A 26121-nucleotide genomic window follows, 5' to 3' on the forward strand; every position below is an offset into this window, starting at 1 on the left:
AAGGGTTTGAGATGTATGAGAGGGAGAGGTTATCTCCCATGCCTCCCTACTCACTAGACTCTCCCTGGCACACAGGACTTGGCATAGAGCTGTTGGTCCAGTGAAATATGTCACAGTGGTACCATTTTACAAATGTTTCTAATTTATACTTTAATGAATAAAGGATTTCAATGTTGATAATCAAACCCCCAGCTAATATCGGTGTCCATACAACGTCTAAGGTTGGGGTGGTGAACTCCTAGCTTTCAGAATCAGAACGCAGCAGGTGACAAAACTCTGCTCTTTCCTAGGGTAGAGGTAGGGGGCTGGAGGTGGATGAGAGGTGCGCAGGGTATTGGCAAAGGGGTGAGAATCTTCTTAAAATGAAAACACTGGCTTTTCAGCGGCCTGAACTCTGTTCACAGTCCCCTGTAACATTAAACAAGCTGAACATTAAAACACCAAAGAGAAAGGATATGATACTCTTCCATGATTAACAGGAAAGACAGGCTTTAATGCTCATTTCACTTCAGCAGTTTGTTTAGACAGCAATAAGTCATCTCTTGGGTACTTAAAACAGGTTATTCAACCTCAGCATTATTAACCAGGGTCTGATCAACAAGTCCATGACCACAAAGACTAACCAACTGAACATTTAAAGAAACAAAAAATTCACTCTGGATTATGATTCCATAGAAATAAAGGGACACTCATTTCTTTTTAATTTGGCAGAAAGATCACAGTAATTCTAAACAACAAAGTTCATTAATACAGAAAGATACTTATTCTCCCAGGGAATGAAAACGTCCAAATGGCAACCTGTATTTCAGAAAATGGTAACAATTTGTACCAGCATGTTATACATATTAGCTTGGGATTAAGGAATGGCCAAAAATATAAGAGGGGGGAAGGACCTCAAGCTTTATAATACCTTCTACAGAAGACTGATCTAGTATATAAAAGTACATATGCACAACATAAAAAACCCAATGGAAAGAGTCTCTGTACTTCAATGTGGTCACAGCCAATTGGTCTTCAATTATTTGTAAATACAAAGGAAGAATCGGGTTCAGGTTATACTTTATATCTGTTTTCACTGTACAAACTGGTGAGGGTGGCAGTGCAAGGCCACTGATTACTGTGGGTGGGGACGAGGTCCCAGCCCCAAGGCTCCTTTACTTGGAAGAGCCCAGGGGAGCAGCCTGGGATGAAGATTCCAATTCGGGGGGTCTGGGGCCTGAGCTCCTGCATCTCTAACAAAGCTTTACAGCACTGCTGGGGCTGTAGCTGACATTCTGAGTAGAGCTGGATGAACCAGGTAAGTTGCAAGGACAGGAGGAAGACACTTTCTGGGGCTCTGAGGACAGACTTGTGGAGAATCACCTGCTCACTCGAGGCCCACCCCACTCCTACTCCGGGCAGTGTTAATACAGGAGCCAGTACTGAGACTGGGTTATCGGCCTGGAAGACTTACAAGACTTATTTTGTGCCACTGCATAAGAAAAAAAAAAAGACTCAAGTAACAAATTCTAAAATTGTTATTAATGGCAAATTTGGGGAAAGATACCGGCTTTCTGGGGGCTCCTAACATGTTGCTGTCAATCCCCAGAAAGAATCTCCTCTGGCTAAACAGCTGCTTGGTAGGGACAAGGAAGCCGCTGCATCTGGCCCTGAGTGAATGTGCTCACAAGCCTTTACCTTGGGAAAGAGTAAGTTGCTTGGTGTGTTATTACTTTTATGCTCCAGCTTCATTTCTTTGGAGCAAAATAAGACTAAGCTCTAAAAAATCAGGATTAGCTATCCGTGATCTCGACTTCTGAGTCCTTTCCCTGGGCCGATCTCAAGGCGGGAACCACTGGTTCCTAGGATGGTTTTCGAGGGTCCTGTGTGCAGCTCTCACTCTCCCACACAGGCTCATTAAACAAACCCCGTCTCCTCAGGGTGCACAGACTGAAGACATTGCAAACACAGAGGGAAAACACAAGCAAGAAGTTATAATTTTACCAAACAGCCATAATTATTCTGATAAAAAGAGCTATTCAAAAGGGATGCTGCCAAGGTTACTGGCCCTCCAATTGAAACCTGCCTCCCCCATCCGTTATTTGAGCTTCAATTTTCAGAAAAGAGGTGGGAAGCCTAGCATGAATCCAAATCTAAAAAAACAAACAAATGTTATCAAGAGAGACACCTGAGTCAGCATCTCTGCCCCAAAGATGTACATACATAGTCAACAGAGAGAACAGTGAAACAAACTCCAGCCTTAAATTTCATTTAAAAGTCCTTCAAAATCCTTAAGAATCTTGCTTCGGTTTTATGTTATTAATAACAATAATCCTAAATTGGGTAAAATAGCACACAGCTCATTCATATACTTTTTTTTTTCTTTTTTAAACAAAGTGATGTAAAAGATTATTTTCTGGCCATTTTGGAAGAACGCTTTCAAAAAAGAGAATTGAAATGCAAGGAACGGTGGATGCGGAAGATGGGCAAACATTTTATAAAAGCCTTTGTGTTGTCCACATGTACTTCAGTCCACTTTACTCTTCTGCCAAGGTAGGTGGATTTTTCAAAAGTGCAAGGTGTATCTGATTTCCCACGTCTGAACAATAGCAAAAACTGGAGGAGGATGCTATCACCTGTAATAAACATTCGCTGTTCTTTCTGAAATGCTTGAAAAGCAAAAACCTTTGAAGCCAAAAATGAGACAGAGTCCCTTGCTCATGGCAGGACACACGCAGGTGCCCCCTCCTGTCCCCGACACTAAGAGACAGGCCGCCGGGCAGCGTGGGGCAGGTGTGCTGCAGGCGGCACGGAGAGGAGTCTAATCTGAAGACACTTTTCCACAATTATGGCAAGTTCTTCACTTTCATGCTTTATTGAAAGTAAAATATGAATCAAAGACAAGTATTGGTAAATAGGTTATGACTCTAAAGAATTACTTTTAGTTCAGAGCAGAATGTTGTCCCACCTACTGTGATACAAATCCCTTATGGACCAATGCATCTGGTATGAAACTCGAGCAAGGAAATATAACAGAATTGTATTCCCTCCCATGACTATAAATCTCATATGTAAACATGATTTACTGTTACTGCTACTAAACTCGTTCAATCTTTATTTGCCCTTTCCTTCCCACCGACCCGCCCCCCCCTTAAATATAAAATTTGAAACATTTCCTTCAAGTCTGATGTCCTTCAGTGCAATCTGCTTTATTTGACATAAGGCATTTGGGACAGTCACTTTTGAATGGTTTTCTGCCTTTTGGAAGAGTCATGTAATGATTTAATTCTTAAATCCAGCTTTTCTTTAATGCCCTAACATGTCAAACTCCTCTTCCCTTCTGGTCATTTCTTAGTAGTCAGCAAGTGTTCAAAAGATTAATGTCCAAGTAGACCAGTACCTGGGAAAAGAAACACACGTGGAGGTACAGTTGTGAACCAAAAACTAAGAGTTCACGTATTCCATTTGCCAAGAACGCATCATCAACAGAGAATATCCAATTTAATAAATGAGCACAGCAGCCCTTTGATGTTGAAGGATAAGAAAAAAGTATCGGCCAACTTGAGGCTTTCAGCTAAATCACATTCTCTTGAAAGCCATGTGTTTCCTATGTGTTGTCTTCACACAAGTGAATCAGATTGTATTGATGCTTTCATTTGATGGCCATTCTCATAAAGAAATTTTTTGCTTTGCTTTGTTTTGTTTTAACCACATCAGGAGTTTCTTTTTGGTGGCACCATGTAGACAACACAGCCGCACTGAGAGGAAGCCTTTATTTAGGCCGGTAGCTTTACTCACTCATTTGCTTTAGCAAAGAACCCCTGATATTTGATTCAAACTCATTCCTGGGCAAAATCACAACCTGCTATGGACCTCCGGAGTAGGCCGCAACGGACTGAAATGGCAGGCAACACTTAAGTCTGTAAATGTCAAAGGTCCATACTTGATGGATTAATGAAAATTATTGGTGTATACAACTACAGTGGCCAAGATGCAGTACAAGGCACCATCTAAAGTAATAATCCAAGAAATGCCTTAATTCTAAATAGATTAATGAAATCTTTCTGCTGAACCTCATATAATTCAGCAAATTCTTCTCCTCTAATTCTTACCAATTGCTGCACACAGACTGTGTTGCTGTAAGATGGGACTGACAGATGACCTGGGAAAAGGTTAACTAGCAATCTCGAAATGCCACTGGCTAATCCCCCGACCTCCCTCCAAAATGAGAGAAAACAGAACGACATCTGGCAGTAGATCCTTCTAACACGCAGGCCCCACCTGAGGCCTGAGTGCTGAAACGGATAAAGAAGCCTGAATAAAAAATGCATTTAACTGAAATTAATTTCAGTCATGAGACTCAGGCTGAATTAAATTTTAAAATCAAATTATAGCCTTCACTTTAATAGAAAATTACAGTATGACTCTGACACTCATAAGCAAAACATGACAAATGTAACTTACCTTTAAACCCTTCTTCTGGCATACACACTGGGAAAAAAAAAAAAAAAAAGAATTCCAAATTGAAAAGACTGTCATGACAGAGAGTAATAAAATCACTTCAAAGCTTAAAGACAAAAAGTTTAAAATAACTTTTAATTACCTTAACTCACCCATAATGATTACTTTTGAAGTTATGGATGACGATAATCAGAGGGCATTCTTTGTTTTGACTTTTATCCAAATAATAATATGCATCATTTAAAAAGTCAAATACTGGTAAATAAGGGTTGTAATAACTGGAGCCAGCACTTTGCATGGCTGCGGGGAAGTCCTCGAGAAAACCACATGACTGGCCGGTTGGCGCTGTCGCTCTCCCTGCTCCCGCCCCCCCCATCCCCATACTCCAGAAGGAATCCCTTTTGACTCCTGCAGCCATTTCTTTTGGTATTTAACCTCTTTATTTCTAAATAACATGTTTATATTGTTATTTCATAATTTCAGATAAAGTCTAATAACCTCCTCAATGAAAGATAAACATGTTAGTTCTTCTACCAGCTCTTACATACCAGCTGCCCCCTACCCAACCCTCTCGACAGTGATACTTTGTTGTTAAATCAATCAATCTCCAGTGTTTACAACATTCTTAACTCTAAATATATTGTTTATAATTGAACCCTTTGGAGTACCCTGGTTATACCATTTCTTGTCGGGTATGACTTTGTGTGTGTGTGTGTGTGGAGGGGTTAATAACTGCTACATTATTTGTGTTTCATTTTATCTGTACCATTTCCAACTCAAGTGTAAACTCTTTAAGACCTGTAAACCTCAAGACAATCATCTCCCACTCCCACTTTTCCCTGTTGGACATCCTTGGCAAAGCCTGCATCCCATTGCTCCCATCTGGACTGGGTGTGTTCCATGCCTCATACAGGGCTTCTGTTCTGAAATTTCCCTTCACCATCTTCCAGGGCACCTTTTCCTAAGTCGGATCCCTGTTTTCTGGTTCCACTGTTGACTTCTTTCTTGATTCACTCTATTGTTTAAGAGTATATCTTTCCATAATATCTTGGCAAATAGTGCTTGCGAGATAAATTTTCTGAGTCCTTACATGTGTTCCAAGAACTATCAAGTGTGAGGGGTAAAATTAAGCCTGTCTAGTTACAGAATTCTAGATTGGAATTCACTTTTCCTCTCTGGCGTCACTCCATTAGTTTATCTTTCTGACTCTTCACCCTACGGCTGTGATTGGTTTTCCTCCCACATCTTTAAGATGGCTTTAGGATCCTCTTATCCCTAGAATTGCGCTTCCTGTATTGGGCCCTTGGTGCAATCATCTGTTTTCATAAACTCCTTTCTGTTCTCCAAATGTTCCTTTCATTTTGTTCCTAGCTGCCGGTTGCTCTTTCTCTCTGCATTATCATTTGTAAGCTTTCTTCTGCTTCCTGCATTGTCCATTTCCTCCGGGGTCCTTTCTCTCAGTCTGTGACTGACACCTTTCAGTTCTATGCTCTCATTTCTCAACTGTCTTGGGATGGATCGCTGGCTGCCCATTTCTGCCTAGTTAAGTGTGACTCACTAAAAAGATGCCTGAAAACTGTTCGGTGAGCACTGGTAGGCTTCATAAGGGTCCCTGGGAGATGAACCTCTTTCTTTTTTATATCCGCAGATTATTTTCTAGGATTGGCCAGTTTCCCCACAGCGGAGTCTTCTCCTTCCTATGTGGAGTTAAAAGAGATGGGCTGCCAGCATTCGAACAAAGAGTAGAGGGTGGTCTCCCTATTTGGTATGTAACAGGCCTCATTTCCGGTTTAACTTAGTCGAAGAGCTGAAACACATACTCTAGTTGCCCATCTAAGGAACAGGTGAGGAAGAGGCAGTGACATGGGTGGAAAGTGAGGATCTGAGCAGTGGTGAGTTGTCCAATTGCTTCGCATAGTTTTCCAACCAAGTTTCCTGTTTTAGGCTCATACCCCACTCCCACTTACAGGGGTACCTGGGGTCTGCCATTTCTGCGTGCCTGCCTGAGGCTCTGCAACTTGAATTAGCTTCACTGCTTGCTGACCTCTTCCATCTGCAGGCTTACATTTGTTTCTTCATATCAGCTCTAATTACTCTTCTCTCTGCTTTTCATTTTCCAAATTTTTATAGATACCTTTTTCTCTCTATGATCTTGTAAGATAACTAAGGTTAAGATTCTTTTGTCTTTACCTTGCATGACATCATCCATTGCAGCATAATCTGCAATTGGTTCATCAGCCTAGAAAACAAATGAAGACAATTCAAAACCACAAGAGAGGGAGCCGGAAAGAGCAGCAGGCCAGGTCCTCATCACACTGAGTCTGGCCCATGAGTCAACTACTGGACTTCTACAAGACACAAATCTCCAAACTGTCCAGTGGAAAACCGGGTTCAGGCCACAGCCAGCAATGTCCAGAATTAACAAAGGCTATCCTGCCAACGATGGGTATTGACTCATCACCCAAACACTGTTCCGTATGTGACATTGCTTTCCTGCTTCTAAAAACACCTTTAGACGTAGAAATGTTTAGATACCCTGAGGTTACTAAATTCTGATTTAATTAATGTGAGTTAAGATACTAGCGGTGACAGTGTGAGTCAGGTAGAAATAAAGTCAGATTGGTCCTCTAAAAATGCCAACTAGGTTAAAAATACATTTTTGTCCCTCCTCACCACCAATTGGGAACAAAATACCCATATCCTTCTTAGAGTCTAAGCTATGATGGGATTAACTGAACAGACAAAGAGGCAAATAACTGGTACAGGGTCTAGCTACTCATCTGAAGCACAAACTCTTTAATGAGACAAGCCGTTTCTAGGATTTTTGAAGGGCCCTTGGGACTCAGCAATGCAACAGGTTTTCAAAACAATTCCATAGGACCTACAGTTCTAAGAAAAGCAAAAAGTAAACAGAGGGAAGGAGCAGGTGATAGGGTGAAGGGTGTGTGTATGTGTCGGGTAGATATGGGTCTGCTTCATCATTTCCAGGGCCTAACTTTATCTCATCAGAATTGAGGCTTAACGGTATGAAAAGCATTTATTTCACAGGTCAGGACCTGACAAATATTCTACCGCATGATGCAGTGGTGTTTGGCACAGCAGGGATACTTCTGGCCACAAAGAAATAAGAGGCAAAGGGAAGTGACACAATTAGGCCCTTCGGGAGGGTAGAACTGGACTAATGAGGATGGTTCAATGATTCATTTTCTTTGACAACTTCTCAGAAGCTCTACTTTCTAAAACACCTTCCTCCTCTCCTAAGTCCATTCTACTCAAAACCAATTTCCATGCCCTGGACAAGAATCCCATGAAGCCAACCAAAAGTATTTTAACTGCTGTGGCCAAGTCTCATGTCTGTTTCCTAGCTTTACTGGCTGGTACATACTTCTGAGCCAAGAGGAAATGAGGGAATGCTTTAATAGAAGTATGGTTAAGTAATTCTGCTGATCCAGAAATTAGGGAAAAGGCTAAATCTAGATCTATTATTTTTAACAAAAATAATAAAAACCCCACGAGACCTGATAATGTCATGACCTCCTCTAAGTCTCTGTGGCTAAGCTAAGAGATGGAGAATCCAGAAGCCACCAAAAATTCACAGCAGTCGCTTATTACCACACCCTGCTGAGGACCTGAAGCAACCGTGACCTCTATTGCACATAATTTACACATGGGTGTGTATCATGAAAACCTTCTATAATTCCTCAGCTAAGGAAATGTTACCTACCTTTAACAAAATGACAGATTCAGGAATGACACCAAGGGTGCCGAGGGTGGCACAGTCATCACTTAAAATCTTCCCATCAATTGACAGATTCTGGTCAAAAGGAGCAACTGAAAAGGCATGCATGATCTGTGCAAAAAAAAAAAAAAAAAAAAAAAAAAAAATTCTGTATGAAGCAAAATACTGAGACTTATAACCTATTAGAATAAATAATGCATAATTCTTTAAAAAACAAAATGCTTCAGAGTACAAAAGACACCACAGTTTGCAGTCAGCCCACTTGCTAATTCCTACTGAGGCTATAATCCCAATACATCTGGGAACACCCCTAGGAAGGCTGGTAGAGAATTAGGAAACAATTATCAATTATACCCACAGATCCCTTATCACCTCTCCAAGGGCGGGGTGTACCAAAATCAAAGGAGCAGAAAGTAGGGCTGGGCTGACGGCTCCTCTGATTATAAGGCTTATTCATCACTGTCACCTCCATTGTGCCCAAGATCTGCAGCCTTTGAATAATCAAATCAAGTCCAAATTCTTTCATAAGTCCAAATTCTTTCATAAGACCACCTCTGAATTAACCTGCAGGCGATGTGGACTCTATCTTACTTTGATTCCTTTAGCAAGTAGCCTAGACTATGTAATTCAGCCCTTGGGACTCATATATTTTTAGACCCTGAGTCCTGCCTCTAAGAACCAAAATATGAATTTCTTAAGGATAGGGACCATGCACCCCACCCCAGTTCTAGGCAAGTGTTAAAAATTAAATCAATTCAGAAAGACTATTAGGCATAATACTTGAACATTTTTTCAAATTCAGAAAACTTTTTATTATTATTATTTCCCGGTAGTAATTACTAGTGTGGGGCAAGAAGGAATTGGGCTTAGAGAGGCACACATAAGCACCTTCAGTGATATGTTCTAATTCTTAACTTGGAGGATAAGTTCAAGAGCATTCATTTTATTATGCTTCATAACTGAGTGACATATTCATTGAATGTACTCTATTACATGCGACTTTTATTATATCTATATCCATGATATTATAGGAAAACTATTCTATCATTTGTGTGTATAACAAGACCGAAGAGCTTTCCAAGTTGGGAAGACTGGGACGAGAAAAGTGATTTAAATAATGGCAAATGGATAAATAAAAATCTTAACTGGATTTCTTGAAAGGACATCAACCTCTGAGAAGCAGGCAGGGACTGTGGCTACAGTGCACTGACATCGTCGATGACCTGCCTACGAAGCAGTAACTATTTCTGGTGAAGTACTGACAGGATAGCCCTACCAAAGGCAGCCCGGCACACAGGCCCCCAGCAGAGGCGACCAGCCCCCAGGTTATTCATTGGGACCCGTGAAGGAGACAGCAGTTACAGTGGAAATGTCTGATGTCAACTTAACGTGGATGATGTCACGGCTGCTCGTCTGTGGGAATGTTTGTTCACATCCTTAAATGTTAAGTGTCTTTGCACCACCCTATGAGATTGGACAAACAGCAAATACCTCTAGACATGAGTACTATCAGTGAGGGCTGATGCACATACTTTATTTTGAGCACAAAGACAAGGACATTTAAATTCATTTGATAACTAAGAAAACCATGTGTCGAATACTGTGTTAGGTGACTGATCCCCACCCTGCAGGGGTTCACAGGAGTTAGGGCAAAACAATGTGAAGATGGCGGCAGAAGGTATGCGTAGGATCTAGGAAAGGACACAAGAAGGAATGGTCAGCTTTATAACAAGAGGCCAAGACAGGTTTTACAGACGAGGAGCGATGAAAAATACACCAATGTTTACTAGTGAAGAGAAAACCATATTTCAGAATGAGAGAACAGGCCAATCTAAGGCAGGGAGGCCTTTGGGACAATAATTTATAAACAGTAAGTGCTAAGAGAACGCTTGAGTATAGTTAATATTATGTCGGTCTGTTTAGCAAGTAGGTGCAACATTCCTGATCTGTGGAGCAAAACACGAACAATGAAAACTCTTACTCCTAAAAGTGAGTGGCTTGCTTGTGTGTGTGTGTGTGTGTGTGTGTGTGTGTGTGAGAGAGAGAGAGAGAGAGAGAGAGAGAGAGAAGGAAGTGCGAAAGTAAATGGCTTTAGCTGCCAGCCATTTAACCTCTGTGCCAAAATTTCCTTTCTTAGGGAAGCAATACCACCCACTCAAAACCTATCTTTGGAAAAATGAAATACAATTAAACACTGAGTATCCTCTGAAAAAAGGAGATGAATAAATGGTACATCATTTACTTTATGACATCACGGGTGGATGAATTAATAATTAGGCAAAGCAAGTTTCTCCAAGTTTTAAGCAACTGTAAATGGGCATGTCTAGAATAAAACACTGACAGTTCTACAAAGCTTGTCAACCTATTTATTTGGAATTGTAGTATCCCCTAGAGGAAAGGCTCCGTCAAACATAAAAAACGTACTACATGCTTTTAAAAAACCACCCACCACCACTAACTGAGGATCACACGCGTGGCCCACCACTGACTGCAATGCTGGCCAGGCCGCCAGGCAAAAAGGTCACATCTAGTTGAAGCTTTCAAAGCTACCGCCACTGAGCAGGGAGAGGAAATCACATTTTCTTGCCCCTCTTGTGACTCTGGTCAGATCACAGCGGTCCTTGAAGCAGGGGCGGGAGATGAGAGGAAGGATACCGCAAAGGCACCATCTGAGAAGAACACGTCTGGGGGTTTCATTTGACGGCTGCTGCCTTCTAACAACTCATTTGTGCAGGTAACACACTCCCAGACAAAGGTTATTTCTGCTGACTTTTTGATTTATTCTTCAAAAATAGCAGTCCACAATAAAAGCAGTACAGGCTTTTCAAATGTCTTTATCCACAGGGGCTCTTTTTGCAATTTAAAGGTTTTGAATGCCCGAGGTTTACCACTGACAGGCAAAAGCCGGTGAGAGAAACAAGCTTTCTCAGATGTAAAAGGTACAATAACAGAGGAAAGATATTATGCCGACACGTTTATTTTCAGAGCTGTGGGTTCAAACGAGGGAAATACTGTTGTTCCCAGGACAATCTGGAACACATAACACCCTCAAAGGAAGCCTGTACTTTCGCCTCAATTACAATGATAAATATCAGCAACAAGAAAAAAATGCATAACCAGTAAACTATGCCACATGAAAGTAGCAAAGAGGGAAATTTGGTCAACTTTTTGGATATATATCAGTGACTGAAACAGATCAGAGGCCAGATTTTTTTCATAGACATCTTGAATTTATCAGCCCCCTTTGCCTGGGTTTTGAGATATGCCATTGACATGCTCATTTAGAGTACTTCAGTACTCATACCAAAAAATAACACTATCATGAAGCATTTTCATAATGCCTACACCGCATTCACTGAATTGATTTGCAAAGCAATGCGTGCTTTTGGAGGGATGGAGAGGGAATGATCTAAATTAGACCCTTAAAAAAGAAGTTGGAAAACACCGGTCTATAAAGAGAGGTGAAGGGAACTTTAAAATTCTACCAAATAGACTTATCTGAAACCAAAAACACTGTGATAAAAAGAATTTCTGACTCATCCATGTGAATGAACAATTAAAGCAGTCGCTTTTTATCTCCCCCTTAAATTTCACAGTAGATCCTGGTAATCGACTCACATACCTATTAGGTGGTCAAAGGAAAACATGCAACACGATAAAGTGAGAAAACAATTATCCAGGAACAACCCTGACATGTTAACAAATTGGTGCTCAATGCTCCTACTGGAAAGCTGCTCAGAACCGGCTTGAGTTTACAGAATCCAAAAAACATTTGATCTTCATTGAAAGATTCTTGGCTATTGTGAAAACTAAGTCATTTTAAAGAGTTATTTTAATTTGGGGCCTTGCAAGCATAATTCTAAAATCAACAAAGCCCCCTTTTGATGACCTCTATGAGCAGACAGAGGTCAGTTCTGAAAAAAAAGTTACATATATACACATAAGTGGAAAGCAGGACTTCATGAGGGTCCTCTAAGGCCACAGTACACTTAAACAGATATTATGTTGTCCTCACCTGAATTTTCAATTCTTTTAATGTTTGATTAGCAGAAACAAGAAGAGCTTTCTCACCACGAACTTTTCTATGTCGCATACTTCGCCGAATAACTTGCTTTTGATAGGCGATATAATTTTGATGGGATATCTTTTGCCTCTTTGTTCCTCCGTTGCTCTGTGACAAAGATGCGAAACAAAGAAAGCACTGAAATTATCTGCAGTATGACCCATGCTGATAAAGTCCACCAGGAAAACAAAAGCCATCGTATCAGTCCCTTAACCATTTGTAATTCGATGTCAAAAATGAGCAGAAAACTCATCAGAGATTCTTAGCAGACTCATGTAAAATTAAGAAAAAGAAAAGAGTGAATGAGAGATGCCTCTAACTGCATGTAAGCTCCAGGATTCAAAAAAATTACTATAAAAAAAGATATTTAAAAGCAAAATGGTAAGTCTGACCTTAAATTAGAACACACAGGTGGTATGCCGGAAAACTTTAAGACTACTAAATTTAATTCATAATCCTAATTGGTATTAAACATTTTCTTGCCTTCTGGGGAATAACACAGAAATATAAACTGCTGAGAACTTTAAAATAGACAGTACCTTTATCAAGATACCAAACTTAGTTTACTAAAAACAGGAGACATTTGATTCGACATGATCACAATATATATGACTTGGCCTATAAAATATTTTTGCAAAAATTGTTCAACCTAAATATAATGAAACACTGAGACTCAACGTCCAACTTCCAGAAAATTCAAGGAATAGAGAAATAAGTTAAAATCATTAACAGGAGAAAATCAGCCGAATCCAGAACGTGAGACGACCTATAAGAAACTGAACTAGTCTCTAATTAATGTTAAAGAGGATAACTGTTCTACATGATAACCATCTAAAGGGAAATAAAACGATGTATACCTTAACTGTACACTGGTTTGGGGGGTTGGGGGGAAACTGTTTAAGACGTATTTGGGATAGCTGGAGAAACCTGAGTACGGGTAACAGGACACTGTACTTACATTCTAGTTTAAGTATTTAGTGGTAAAATGTCATGATGAACATGATTTACTTAAAGATAGCGCAGTAAGAAAGTACAGGCATACATATAGGTACATGATACATATTACAGTAGTCTTAAGAAAAACAAAATAGATAAGGACCAAATGTCTTTCTATAATTCTCCTAAAATGCCTCATCAAGAGGTTAACAAAAAATGAAGATTCTTCTGCTAACTAGGCCAGAGAATGAAAGAAACAAGATTTTTAAAAGAATTCTTTCCTCGGGTTAACTAAATCCGAATGAGGTTAACGAGCTAACTCCAGGGCCCCGGCTCTGGTTCCCGCAGTTGTCGCTGACTGACTGCTGTGTGTAAACGGAGTGGTTTAGGAGTCATTGTGGGCACAGATGCCACATACTCATTACCATTAGGGCTCCAGAGAGTTACAGAGCAGAAGAGAATCAGGACACAAACACAGAAGAGCACTTGTTCAGGGTGACATCCACCGGCTATGCACTGCACAAGGTTCATCTCTAGCGCCGAGTCTAAAAATACATACGTGGTTCTAACAATCTTAAGAAAAAGTCGGGAGAACATAGGAGTTCAAAAATAAAAATCAAAGTTGATGAAATATTTTTTCCTAATCTCCACTGCTGAATGAAAAGTTGAAACTAAACCTAAATTCCTTAATTAGGAATATAAGGGAAAATACTTATAATAATAAAATTTTACTTTAGAAATACAAAGCACAACCCTATAACGAAGCCCTGAACATTAACCAAGACACATTTTTTAATGACTCAGATTCTAAATGGGTTCTAAAAGCTTTTCCCAGAATTATTTTTTCAAAAAAAAATCCATAGAATTAAAATCCAACTTATCTGACAAAAACCAGCCCACTGGTTTTAGAAGGCTTTCAATTACCTAAGTGATACCCAACACTGGGTACATTATTAACCTAAATTGTAGATACAGTCAAAGTCAAAGGAAGTGGGTTGATCTAGCTTAGAGAAAAGAGGAAAGGGGATTTATTCATCTCCATTAAGGACAAGTAGAAATGCACCATTTCTATTACAGGGATTTAAAACAGCACTTACAGAAGCTATCTATGCACTGAGATACCGTAATGTACAGTTGGACTCCTGAACAACACAGGTTTGAACTATGCAGGTCCACTTTAAACTTTTTGTTTTTCCAATAAATATAGTACGTGTATTTCCCTTGTGACTTTCTTAATAACATTTCATTTTCTCTACCTTTATTGTTAAGAATATAATATGTAATACATATAACATACAAAATAAGTGTTAATCAACTGTTTATGTTATTGGTAAGGCTTCCAGTCAACAGTAGGCTACTGGTAAAGTTTTTGGGGAGTCAAAGTCATACGTGGATTTTCGGCTTTGTGAGGGATCAGCTTCCCTAACCCCAGGAATGTTCAAGGATTGACTGTATTACAAAGGAAAGGTTTGAGGAAGCTGACATTCTGGGACTCTGCTCTTTTCTAAAGAAGGAAGGTTACACTTGAGATTCACTTGTGGGATAAGAACTATTTAAAACATGCTAGAGTATTACAACATCCAAACAAGGAGAAGACAGAAGAAAATTATAAAGTATAAAAAGTAATTACAGCATACAAGGCAATGTTTCCCAACATTCTCTATCATATTTGTCAATGTGAAATCTGTTGTCATCAACAACTGAGAACTAAACATTCACTTTTTAAAAATTGCTGTGGTTATGACCATAATAATGAATAAAATGACATGTTCAAAAAAAGTTTCCCAAAAGTCTAAATTATTTGAAATGTAGAGTTTTCTAAATACCTCTTAGGCTGAAAAGCAAAGCTTGAAATAACAGAAACTAAAGATAAAAAGAACATACATATCAAGCTTTACAAACTAACAAGTTTACCAAAAGAATGGGAAATGAGTTGGTGACAAGAAGTAATAAAAAAAATTGAAAAAAGATGGAAGTCCCACCTGATTATTGAACCATAATCCCAAGGGATAATAAGTAAAATAGTATGGTACTGCCAGCCAAACTCAGTAAAGAAAATGAAGTCCTAACTCAGGATGAGTATGTGTATACACAAGTGCATGCATGCACACAAACACACACACACTTTTAATATTACAACTAAAAATAAACAGACTAGCTGGTAGATCTGTGACTTATAAGATGAAGGTATAAGGAGATGGGACATGAAAAAGTTGACAACAAACAGGTTAGTAGGCAGAAAGATGTTTGTAAACTCTTCTCAAGAGATATTATTTGATTTAGTAATCTCAAAACCCATGCCAAGGAACAGAAGGCATACATGTACATAGATTCTAGTAAGGGTATTATTTATTATAGGAAAATACTCCCTCAAAACTGAAAGCCTGCATACCTACAAAATGTACAGATCTGACTGGCACTGAAGCAAAGGAGACTCTTTATGCCGACAGCTTTTTCAGTTGTATTTCACAAGCTCTAACAAGAGTGGCTGATCGCCATCAGCAGGACAGTACATGGAAGTGCACAATTTTGTTCTTTTAGATGTGTTTTAAAGTTAACATTTTATAAGATTGACAAGCCATGGAAACTAATGCTGACATATCTCTATGCCAGCTATCAAACTACAAGTAACATTTACCTCACAGAGACCAAGATTCAAGTCAAGAGGGCTTCTCAGACTTTCTTAATCAATGTTGAAAATGCAGTAACAGTATCAGTGTGTATAAACAGGCCAACAAGCCCAGATATCTCTGCTCTGTAACAGATATAGCAGATGGCCATTATAACACTTTCATTCCTTCGGGGAGAATGATAACCATAATTTGACTATACTATATTTTAGCACTAAGGAAAGAAAATAAATACCTCATGTGTTAAAACTAAACTCTAGTTAGAATAGAAATTCCATGAATTTAAGGTATTCATAGATTATCCTGGAACACAGAGGTCTGACTTCTTGAGAAACTGAAACTTATCTACATCATACACCAACCAAACATTCCCACATTATTTCCTGTTAAGACAATTTTCTCCAATATCACTATGAACATATAGAATATAACCAAGCAACCATATAAAGGGGTTGGGATAGAAAATCATAACAGAATACAGAGAAAACAGGCAATTTTAATAGAATTCTAAGTTCAGCACAACAAAAGATTAATGCTGATCTGGTCATCTAACACCTTATTTAGAAGCCCCAAATCTCATCTATTAACCCCATTATTAAAGCTACTATTTATTTTTGTTTATAATGAGAAAATCTGAGTTAAATAATTTTTTCATACTTAAAGATTCCATGATTAAGCAACAAACCAAGATGTGGGTCTTGTTTTAGTCTTCTTTTCCAGCTAAAAATTTATGCATTATATTTTAGCCTTTTTTCCTTAATAGCAAGAAACATTAATTGTGGAATAATGTAGCCCATGGCTTTTCATGAGAAATCAGGACAGCTAGAACGTGCCACCAAAACTAAGGAAAGAGAGAAAATGAGGAAGGGAGCTGAGAGCCGACATCCCACGTGAGGCACGGAGATGTGGGGGGAACGAAGTGGCTGCTCTTCCAGAACAGCAGAAAGTATGACAATGAAAAGCAGCTTCAGCACGTACTTGATTAAAATCTGGATCTTTTTCTCCATCTGGTTTAGCTTCTTCCTTATCTTCCTCTGTTTCAGAACTACTCACATTCAACTCGGGTGCCGAATCCTTCATCACCTGAATGCACCAGGAGAAGAGAGAGAGAAAGAGAAGTAGGTCAGACCCTAGGAAGACAAGCTACGGAGGGTGTGGGGGCTTTGACTGGCCAGTCACTTTTATCGATGGTGGGATAACAGACCAAAAAGAGGATCAAAACTCAGCGGCTCTGTGTCTTCTGTGCTCTTTTAACACGTTAGTTTTTATCCTGTGATTTATTCTTGTATTTAATGCAGTCGCCATAAATGTAAGTGATCTCTACAGAACAGTTATTATTATCAGGCTTTTGCAATGATGTTATTTTGCAGAAGTTCAAAGATGCTCTACGTTTTCCTTAGTTTACTAATTGTCAGGCCTTTTCAAGTCAAGTCGTTCAGACAGCAGAACTCACAATGCTCCTTAAGACTGAGAAGATGAAGAACGAAAATGAAGTGCTCTTATGCACTATGGAATACTGTTATTAAGCTCAAATACTAAAACTTTTGCTAAATTGGATACTGTGTTATACTGGGTGCCAATATATACATGTACTAATAGATACAAAAAATTGAAGAGCATTTCAAAGGGATAAGTTGAGACATTTATGTTCATTTGCTTCCTTTTCCCATTAGGAAGTAAAAACCTTAGTTCAACTTAGAAAGCAGAATCCTAGACCTTTAAAGTCTAATTTGTAAGCTACCCTTCTATAACAATGTGTGTGGTAACTATTGAATAAAACGTATTCTATTTTGTCTTTAATTCCAAAAACCTTGGAATCAAATTAATGAGATGTCCATAGATCTGGGTCAGAATCTACCTAAGAGCCATCACTATTAATAAAATAATAAAAATGCTCTAAATCTAATCCATCGTATGTTTAACACCCCATCTCCCAAAATATACCCAAGCTTGTCTACTTCACCTACCCTTGTAATCAATGTAAGTGGCTCTAAACTGACCTTTCTTATGTTATGCCCTCACCAATTCCAAAACAATCGCCAGGGTGACCTTTTTAAAGCATAATCAGATAACACCACAACCTTGCTACAAATTCTCCAATGGCTTATATCCACACTTAGAATAAAATCCCAACATTTGGTATAATGTATAAAATCTAACAGAATTTGGTCCCTCATTCCATCACCATCTCTACCTGGAAGAAACTTCATTCTGGTCCACTGCAGTATCCAGCGGTCACACGTGGCTCTTTAAATTTAAATCCGGTCATCCTAGACACAATTCCAGTGCTCCACAGTCACATGTGTCTAGTGGTACTGTAGTGTATAGTATAGGCATAGCCATTTCTGTCATTGCATAAAGTTCTACTGGACAGTGCTGCTCTAGAGACAATGATTTTTCACTGTATTGCTTGAGAACATTAGGTTATCCCTTTAGCTCTTCTTCCTCCCTTTGTTGGAATACTCTCCCTAGGCTAGATCCCTGATAACTAATGCTCAGGTAAAATTATGCTTCTTCTAAGTCATCTTTCCTGTCTAATACTCCCTTATCTGACTGTCACCTCCAGTCCCTCACTCTGCCCTGTAAAATTTCCTTCGAAACATTCCTCCCTATATGAAATCGAGTTAATTTATGGATTATATGTTTATAAACTTATGGGTTTATTCTTGGTTTACCTCACTAGGTACAAATATTCTTGAGGGCCAGTACCTTGTCAATCTTCTTCATCACTGTATCCCCAGTAGAAAAAAATCCCTGGCACACAGGTAACATTCAATAAGCATTTGTGTATACAATAACTGATTAATTCCACATATAATCACACAATTATTCATTTTCAATTCTTGTCTAATTTATATTCTTATGCCAAACAGCTCCAAGAAAACAAAAATGTGACCCTAGGCAGTCCAAAAACAAGCCAAACAAACAAACAAAAAAAATAAGCTTGATCGTTACTAGTCATGGCCACAAGAGGGACTGGTACCTTCTTATTATCCACAACTTTATGGACATAGATGGTGGCTTGAGTGTATTCACGCAGGTCCCTTTGCTGTTGACACAATAAGCCCTCCCGGCATTCTGGACAGAGCTCTAAAACAAAACAGAAGTGGCACTGAAGAACCTCTAAAAATATGTTATCAAAGTCGCCACCGAGTATTCATTAAATTACTACTCACATTTTCTATTATTGTATTCTATTAAATGCAAATAAGGAAACCCACTTACTATCAACAAATAAACATACAAAAACTAGATTATATGACAGTTCTCACCTGGAGAGTATTAGTGTGGAATGCCACATGATCTTTAATTTTAAATAGAGAATACCATACTGACATACTCTTTCCTTACTCCTTAAATGTCAACTTTTTACTACAGAAACCAAGAGCAGTATGAAAACTTACTAGGCTCAGAAATATACTGTGTTTCTGAAGGATGTACATCTTCCACTTCAGTTCTTGTGATTTTAATTACATGATCCACAACAAAGAGCTTTTGTATCGTTTGCCACTCACTGGGCCATATGAGAGCTATACTGTGCAAAAAAACACAACATGCCTTAAGACACATGGAAATTAAGAGAACTAACATAATCTATTAGCCTCCTAAACCAAAATCATCAAAATCAATGTTTAACACAAAGGAATTAGAGGGGAAAAATATCATCGTCAACAAAGAACAGTTTCTTCCATACAAAAGCATGCTACAACAGCATTAAACTAAGGTTACATGAATTAACATGGTTAAATCTCAAAAACCTGAATTGAGGGGAAAAAGTTGGTTGCAGAATATAGTATGATGCCATTTATACAAAAGTTTTTTTTTAACATGCAAACATTACTATGTGTTTTTGTTATTTTTAGAGAAATTCTTTCTGACTGATAACCCTCAAATTCAGAACAGCAGTTATTGAGAGAGGAAGGAAATAAGAGAAAAGGAGGACTGGAAGAAAGGATAAGTACTGAGGGGCCTTCAGTTATATTTTAATTGTTTGATTTTTCAACTAGCTGGTGGCATATATTTATTTTATTATAGCTATTGTTCTGGCTGTCTGGTATTTAAACAACGAAGATGAAAGAAAAAAGGAAAAAAGAGCTGGGGGGGGGGAGAGAACCCAGAAGAAAATATATATTAATTCTAAGCTTCCTTAACTAATATTAAAGCATTGATACATAAATAATAAAGTCCTTAACTTTAGCTTTGTCCCAAAGGAATTTTTATTTATGTGTTTCAATGTTCTTTTCACAGTTTATAGGCAAGGTCGGAAGCATCCAACCTTCTTCTCTTATATAGTTATATTTAAAAATTATTTCGAGAGAAAAAACAGTGACATCAGGGCTACGTTTCATAGATGAGCCCTTCTGGAAGCACTTGAGGAGTGGATCAAAATTTGATTGTAAGATCCTATACGTCCAGATGATCACTCAGTGCACCATGCTGCCTTCCCCCTCCTCCATTTTATGAAGCCTAGTGGCTACAGATAAATGACAACCAAAACCCTGTTGATTATGTGATTCTGGAAAAGAAGTCCACCTGGAGACTCTGTACCCGTTACCAGCAGCTTGGAAGGAGAAAGCCGGGCTCCAGGAAAAAGAAGGAAGAAACAAAGGGCAAGGTGCCCATGGGCAGCCTCTTGCCTTTTATGGAGAAGCAGTCTTTTTTATCAAAAAAAAAAAGAAAAAAAAAAAGAAAAAGTACTTACTCTAGTAGTGTATAAAAGGAAAAAAACGCCACAATTTAGCAAAGGACTAGATTCTTAAAGTAACGGTGTCAGATGACAAATTTCCCAATCATTAGAAACAGAAAAATTGCATGAAGAGAAGGAACTCACAGTTTAGAATCTTCTTTGGTCATGGAAGCAAATGTAAACATGAGTCCCCCATGGGGACACAGAAGAGCACTGTTTCCGACCGACGACACAGGACTACATCTTGTAGGTTTCCTACTCAAATGAGACAGAGAGGGATCAATATACTTCACTACTGCATGACTACAGAGAAAATTTTTAAGATAATTATTTTAAAATTAGAGATATATTTAAAAGGATATTAGTAATTAAGTGTGCTTTTTAGGGTTATTCATTTAACTTAAAAAAAAAAAAAAAAAAAAAGCTTTCAGTATATACTAGTAAAAGTAACCAAAAGGGTACCATGATCAAAACTCATGAATTTTTAAAAACACTAAAATCAACCCCCCAAAAAATGGAAACAGAAAAATTTTGGATTCTACCTAACAAATTTCCTCCATTCTTCTACAAAGAACTGTGACACAATGTAGAGGACATCTGTATCCTAGAACAGAAAAATCACGTAAAGATATCCATTAATTCGCTGCATTCTGAACCTAAATCTTTAGGGAACATGTTTTTCTATGTACTGTGGTCTTTTTTAAGTTTTATAAATAAAATGGAAAAACAGCTCTCTACAGAGAAATAGCAAGCTACAGTAAATCCCCCTGATAAGACAAAACTAAACAAAAGAGAATTAGAGAAGCTCTGGGTTGTTCTCAAACAGTTCATCAGGAATGTATGTGTGTGTGGGGAGGGAGGGATTGACAGAAGCCTGAAAAAGGTAAGATGAATTCTGTCCTTGCTGGGGATCATGATACCTCTGGCCAATTACTGAGACACGGTCTGTTTTTGTCCTGGAACAAATTCGGGAGAGAAGTCTTCTGCTCATTTGCAATCATTTTATGTAAGGCTTCGTTTTCTTCCCCTTCTCTTTCTAAAATCTGAAAGAAAACGAAATAATCAACTATCTCCTGCTGATAGCATAGGACTTGCTTCCTCCCCACACTCTCATTAGAAGAACAATGCAAGGAAGTCAGTGCAGGGAGGTGGCATGCGAGTTCCAGAACTTTCCAGCATAGCGTTCGGTACCTTGCACTGTGAACAGCATTCTTTGTAACTTGGAAACTCAGGAGCCTTTGGAAAGTATTGTTGCAGTTTGCTCCAAGCCTCTTTAGAAACAAGCCTTCTTTCGTTTTCAGATATGCATAACTCCCCTGAGGTTAAAAAAAAATTACATTTGAAAAAAAAAAAAGAAGACTTAAAAAAGTCAGCATAGCCTCCAAAAATCTATTTCCTATACTTAAGAAAAATCTGTAGATATACTAGCTCCTTCGTTTCTAAAATGTTGTAACTCTCTCTTTCCTCAGTTTCAAAAATCTCTAATTTTTTTTTATTGTATCTAATTCTAAAAAAGCCACTTCTTTATGTCCTTAATCTAGGTCTGTAGTTGAAAAACCAGGAGACAGAAGTTGTGTGTTTCCTATGTTTCTTCCTGCCAGTTAAAAAAAAGGCCTCCCGGGATCCTAGTGTGTCTGTGCCTGGACAGGGGCTGTTAAAGAGCATTTCATCTCCGCCCATACTCAAATGTCACAATTTCCTGCAGACTTTATTTTATCCTATTTGATTGTGTTCCTTTACTGAAACCATCCTGAATTAAAATGGTATTTTCAAAGTGGTGTGGTGTCCAACCCTCAGGTTCGTTCTCTTCAATTATCAATTCAAAGGTAAGCAATATAGCAATTCACTCTACAATTGGAAAACTGTGTCCAACTGGTTTGCTACTGCCATCCCCCTAACCCCTTTAGATCTTTAAGTCTCCAAAGAGAGGAATATTAGTCATCACCACCCTTTCTCTTCTTAGAAGGTCATGGGAACCCAGATGGCAGCACCCGCAACCTCAGCAGCCCCACCTGTTTACTGTTTACATACCTACACCTAGCTTGCCAGGGCCTTTCTCTCCACTTTACCTCTCACTCCATTTGTGGTTCTAGTTTTTACTGTTTCAGCTGTTCCCGATTGACAAATCAGCGACCTGTACTTATAATACCTATATGGGTCACAATCTAGAAAATCATCTTTCAGTTTCCAAAGCCCTTTGTTTGTTTCTACCCCCAATGGCCAGGTACCTACAGGTTTATTAAGAGTAGTGTATAAAAGGAAAAAAATTAAGGAAAAAACAAAATAAAGCCAGAGACTTTCTAAACACAGTATCATCATTCTTTGCTTTATGTGTTTTACCTAACAAACTGAGAATCAGAGAAATTAATATGCCCGGAGTCACCACAGCAGTGAATAATGAAGATGGGATATGACCCAGGACTGACCCACCTAAACCCCATAATTTCTAATCCCTCAAAATCCATCTTTTTAACTTCTACTCTTCATTTCTTATTGAGCTTTGAATAATCTCAAGAAAAGATTACTTTGCGCTAATAGACTTATGACCAGAGAAAAACAGGTCACAATGTAAAAATTAACTTTCTTTCTTCGGAGGCTCTTAAATTTCTTCGGAGGCTATGAAAACTTACTCCAACACAACTATCCCCAGACACAATCAGGATTTTTTTAAAAGAGTAGATTATCAAACCCTAACATAATACATCTTTATGGTGAAATATAATGCAGCCATAAAAAGGACTAAGGTAGATTTCCATGACATTATTTTTAACAAAGAACTCTAAGGCAATTAAGATTTAAACTGGTTTCCTTTTTTTCCCCTTAAAAAACAAAACAAACTAACTCTTCCTCTGCATGTAAGTGGTATTACCCAACCTGGGTACAGAAAAGAGAGGGAACGAATTAAACAATCACACACACACACTTCACTTCAATAGGATTCCACAGATATTATGGATGCATACTGCCTATTGTTCTGATGTGGGGGTACTGTTACTTATTGACTAGCTTTCATGTTGTCCATGTATTACTCATATAATTAGAAAAGAACAACCCAAATTTATTTCTGAAATCAGGAAAGTATTTTCAATAAGTCATTTTACTGCAGTCTAATTAGTAATAAAGTCCTCCACTCTAATTTCTTAGCCATGTTTCTAAATTCAGTTTCATATTTTAATAATACCATGATCTAATATGTCTGAATATTGTTTATAACCTCACGGTAATTCACTTTTACTTGTGACATGAGTTTTTCAGAATCAGACTTGTATCCTCGCAATAAATAACACTGTTTTTTAAATTTGAAAAGGGAAAGCCAACAACTTAACCCATCCTGTGAGCAACATCTCTCAATACAAGAGCAAACCAGTCATGAGAGATTTAATTTACCAAACATAATTGGACAATCTAATCCCCAAAGATTCTTTCAGTAAAAATAGAAATCTAGTTAACAATGAGCTTAGATTTTGGATAAACACCCTCCCCCCAAAAATCTAGTTCAAACTGTAATAATTTGGGCCACAGAATGTCAGAAGAACATATAACAAAACAAAACAAAGGCCATCTGCTAAGCAAAAGAGGTGTTATTAACAAGGCAAGTTACAGAAAGCTATAAGTATATATAAAGTAAAATGGCTAAGAAAGCCTGATGCATATATAATATCTGCAATAAATGCTAAACTCTATGGTAGTAGTAAATCTTCTAATGAAATATAATCCAGTGATTAATTCACAAAAAATCTGTGATGTTAAATATACACAGGGCTTTAGAAATACATGGAGATTTTGTTATAACAACATGAAAATTCAAAACAAGGACTTCCAGAAAAAAATGATGTTTTAAGACTGCATTTACTTTCAGTTGCTTCTTGAAACACCATTAAACCACAGAAAAAGGATTTTTTAAAAAAGATTATAATCATAATGCTAGATTAAAAAGAAGAGAGCAGGAACAACAAAAATTTCAGAAGCCTAAAAGCAGATGGCTAAGACGCATGAAAAATAAACTTTAAATTGGCAATAAGTCAAGAAGTAACCAAATTTACTATACTGTAGAACTGCTCCCAGACCCAGATAATGGAGGCACCCAGTAATATGCGTGGGGTTTAAAACAATAAGAGAATGGAATAAAAGTCTATTTAAGAGGCAGTTAAATAAAATTTCAGTCCTCCATCCTCTATACCCTTCAGATCACTGCCCCCTTCTACCACAAAAGAAGACCACAAGCTCTCTGATGACATAAAACCTAAGGCCACTGCACTGGGGACACAAAGCAATTAGAAGAATGAGGGAATGAGCTGAGGTAGGGATAAACATTTCTACACAGAATGCAGATTCCCAAGCCCTTTCTCTGCTACCCCGGAACAGCAAGTGACCGCCACGTCTATTTCCAGGCAGGAGCATGGACGATGTCTATGGAGAAATCTGAGCAGCCCTAGGGCAGAAAGTGACATTAAGACTTCCCCAGTGAACAGCTCCACCAGGGCATCCTGGCAGCAAAGCTCTTAGTTACCAGCCCTGCTGCATGCACGTGGCCTGCACAGAAAATGAGGTAGGGCGTGCACCTGGGCAGGTCAGTGGGAGATGTCACTGAACACGGGAGACAAGATCTTACATGCTGCCAGAAATGGAAGGGAAAAAAATTACTTCTGAATAATGGTTTTGAACAAATGGTACAATGAAAAATAGAGCAAGTCTTTCAAATTTCTGAAGGAAAATAATTTCAAACAATTATATACCTAGGCAAAACTACCCATTAATGTGGTGACCTTGAGCAAATGACTCCCACCTCTCTATGCCTCAGTTTACTTACTCTGCGGTACACTGGATGACAGTAATACTGACCTCTTAGGGTTGTGTATACGTGAATTAATACCTACACACCCAGAAAACTACAGGCCACATACGTGTGTGTAAACATTCAGTAAATGTCCACTATCATCATACTATTACTACTTTAGTACTAATTACCACCACCACCACCACGATCAACACATTTCAGGAACAAGTTTTGAGATCAATTTACTGAGTCCAATATCATGCCCCGAACAAACCTGACCTCATGGACACAGTACACCGATAGGTGATGTCTACGAAAACGACAGCTGAAATACTAGAAAACAAAGTGCAGCACCAAAGTGCCACCAAGTTGCAGATCAAGCTAAAGATCTAAAAAATAGCTCTTGTGTAAAATTTCTGCTGAGGAATGCAGCACATGTCCTGAAATCACATTTAGCTCTGCCATGCTCTCTAATCAAAACTGTTATACTGAAATGACAAGATGAGACAAGAGGTGGGAAGACAGAGCAAAAGTCAGTGAACTAAGGAACAAGATGACAATCTGGGTCCTGGCACTGTTCCAACAGCGGGGCAGCACCAAGCATGAAACTTGGTATTTCACCAGATTCCTCAACTCTCAAAATGGAGCCACTTGTCCTATGTCCGTATCTGTGCTGTGAAGAGCTGATATGACAGCATTGAGAGAAAAACTAACCTACTTTTAGCTACTCTCTTTGCCTCCCTCTAATTATGCAATCTGTCTACCACCAGGAAGCCTCGTCTTCTCACGCTTGTGCTCCTACTGTGCACTACTAGAGTAAGGACACAAACTGGGAAGCAGGCGATGAGA

The 26121-nt window shown here is 38.5% G+C and overlaps 1 protein-coding gene across 4 annotated transcripts in view; it reads right to left on the reverse strand.

The window, feature by feature from the left end:
• Nucleotides 1–472: 472 nt before the first annotated feature.
• Nucleotides 473–26121, reverse strand: part of USP48 (ubiquitin specific peptidase 48) — a 65004-nt gene continuing 39355 nt past the window's right edge. For 3 of the 4 annotated variants that reach the window (XM_016149256.2, XM_016149255.2, XM_036229783.1), the window contains exons 16-27: nt 21687–21811; nt 21416–21538; nt 21038–21099; nt 20640–20750; nt 19213–19343; nt 18792–18898; nt 16787–16891; nt 12195–12350; nt 8165–8290; nt 6631–6679; nt 4444–4470; nt 473–3379 (exon numbers count right to left, since the gene is read on the reverse strand). In XM_016149256.2, the coding sequence (XP_016004742.1) occupies nt 3357–3379; nt 4444–4470; nt 6631–6679; nt 8165–8290; nt 12195–12350; nt 16787–16891; nt 18792–18898; nt 19213–19343; nt 20640–20750; nt 21038–21099; nt 21416–21538; nt 21687–21811 (1145 nt within the window). In that variant the 3' untranslated portion in view covers nt 473–3356. Of the gene's footprint in view, nt 3380–4443; nt 4471–4807; nt 6680–8164; nt 8291–12194; nt 12351–16786; nt 16892–18791; nt 18899–19212; nt 19344–20639; nt 20751–21037; nt 21100–21415; nt 21539–21686; nt 21812–26121 lie in introns of those variants that run through there. The other variant, XM_016149254.2, reaches the window with a different exon arrangement.

This window comes from Rousettus aegyptiacus, unplaced genomic scaffold (assembly GCF_014176215.1).
Source record: "Rousettus aegyptiacus isolate mRouAeg1 unplaced genomic scaffold, mRouAeg1.p scaffold_m13_p_1, whole genome shotgun sequence".
NCBI classification, from domain to species: Eukaryota; Metazoa; Chordata; class Mammalia; order Chiroptera; family Pteropodidae; genus Rousettus; species Rousettus aegyptiacus.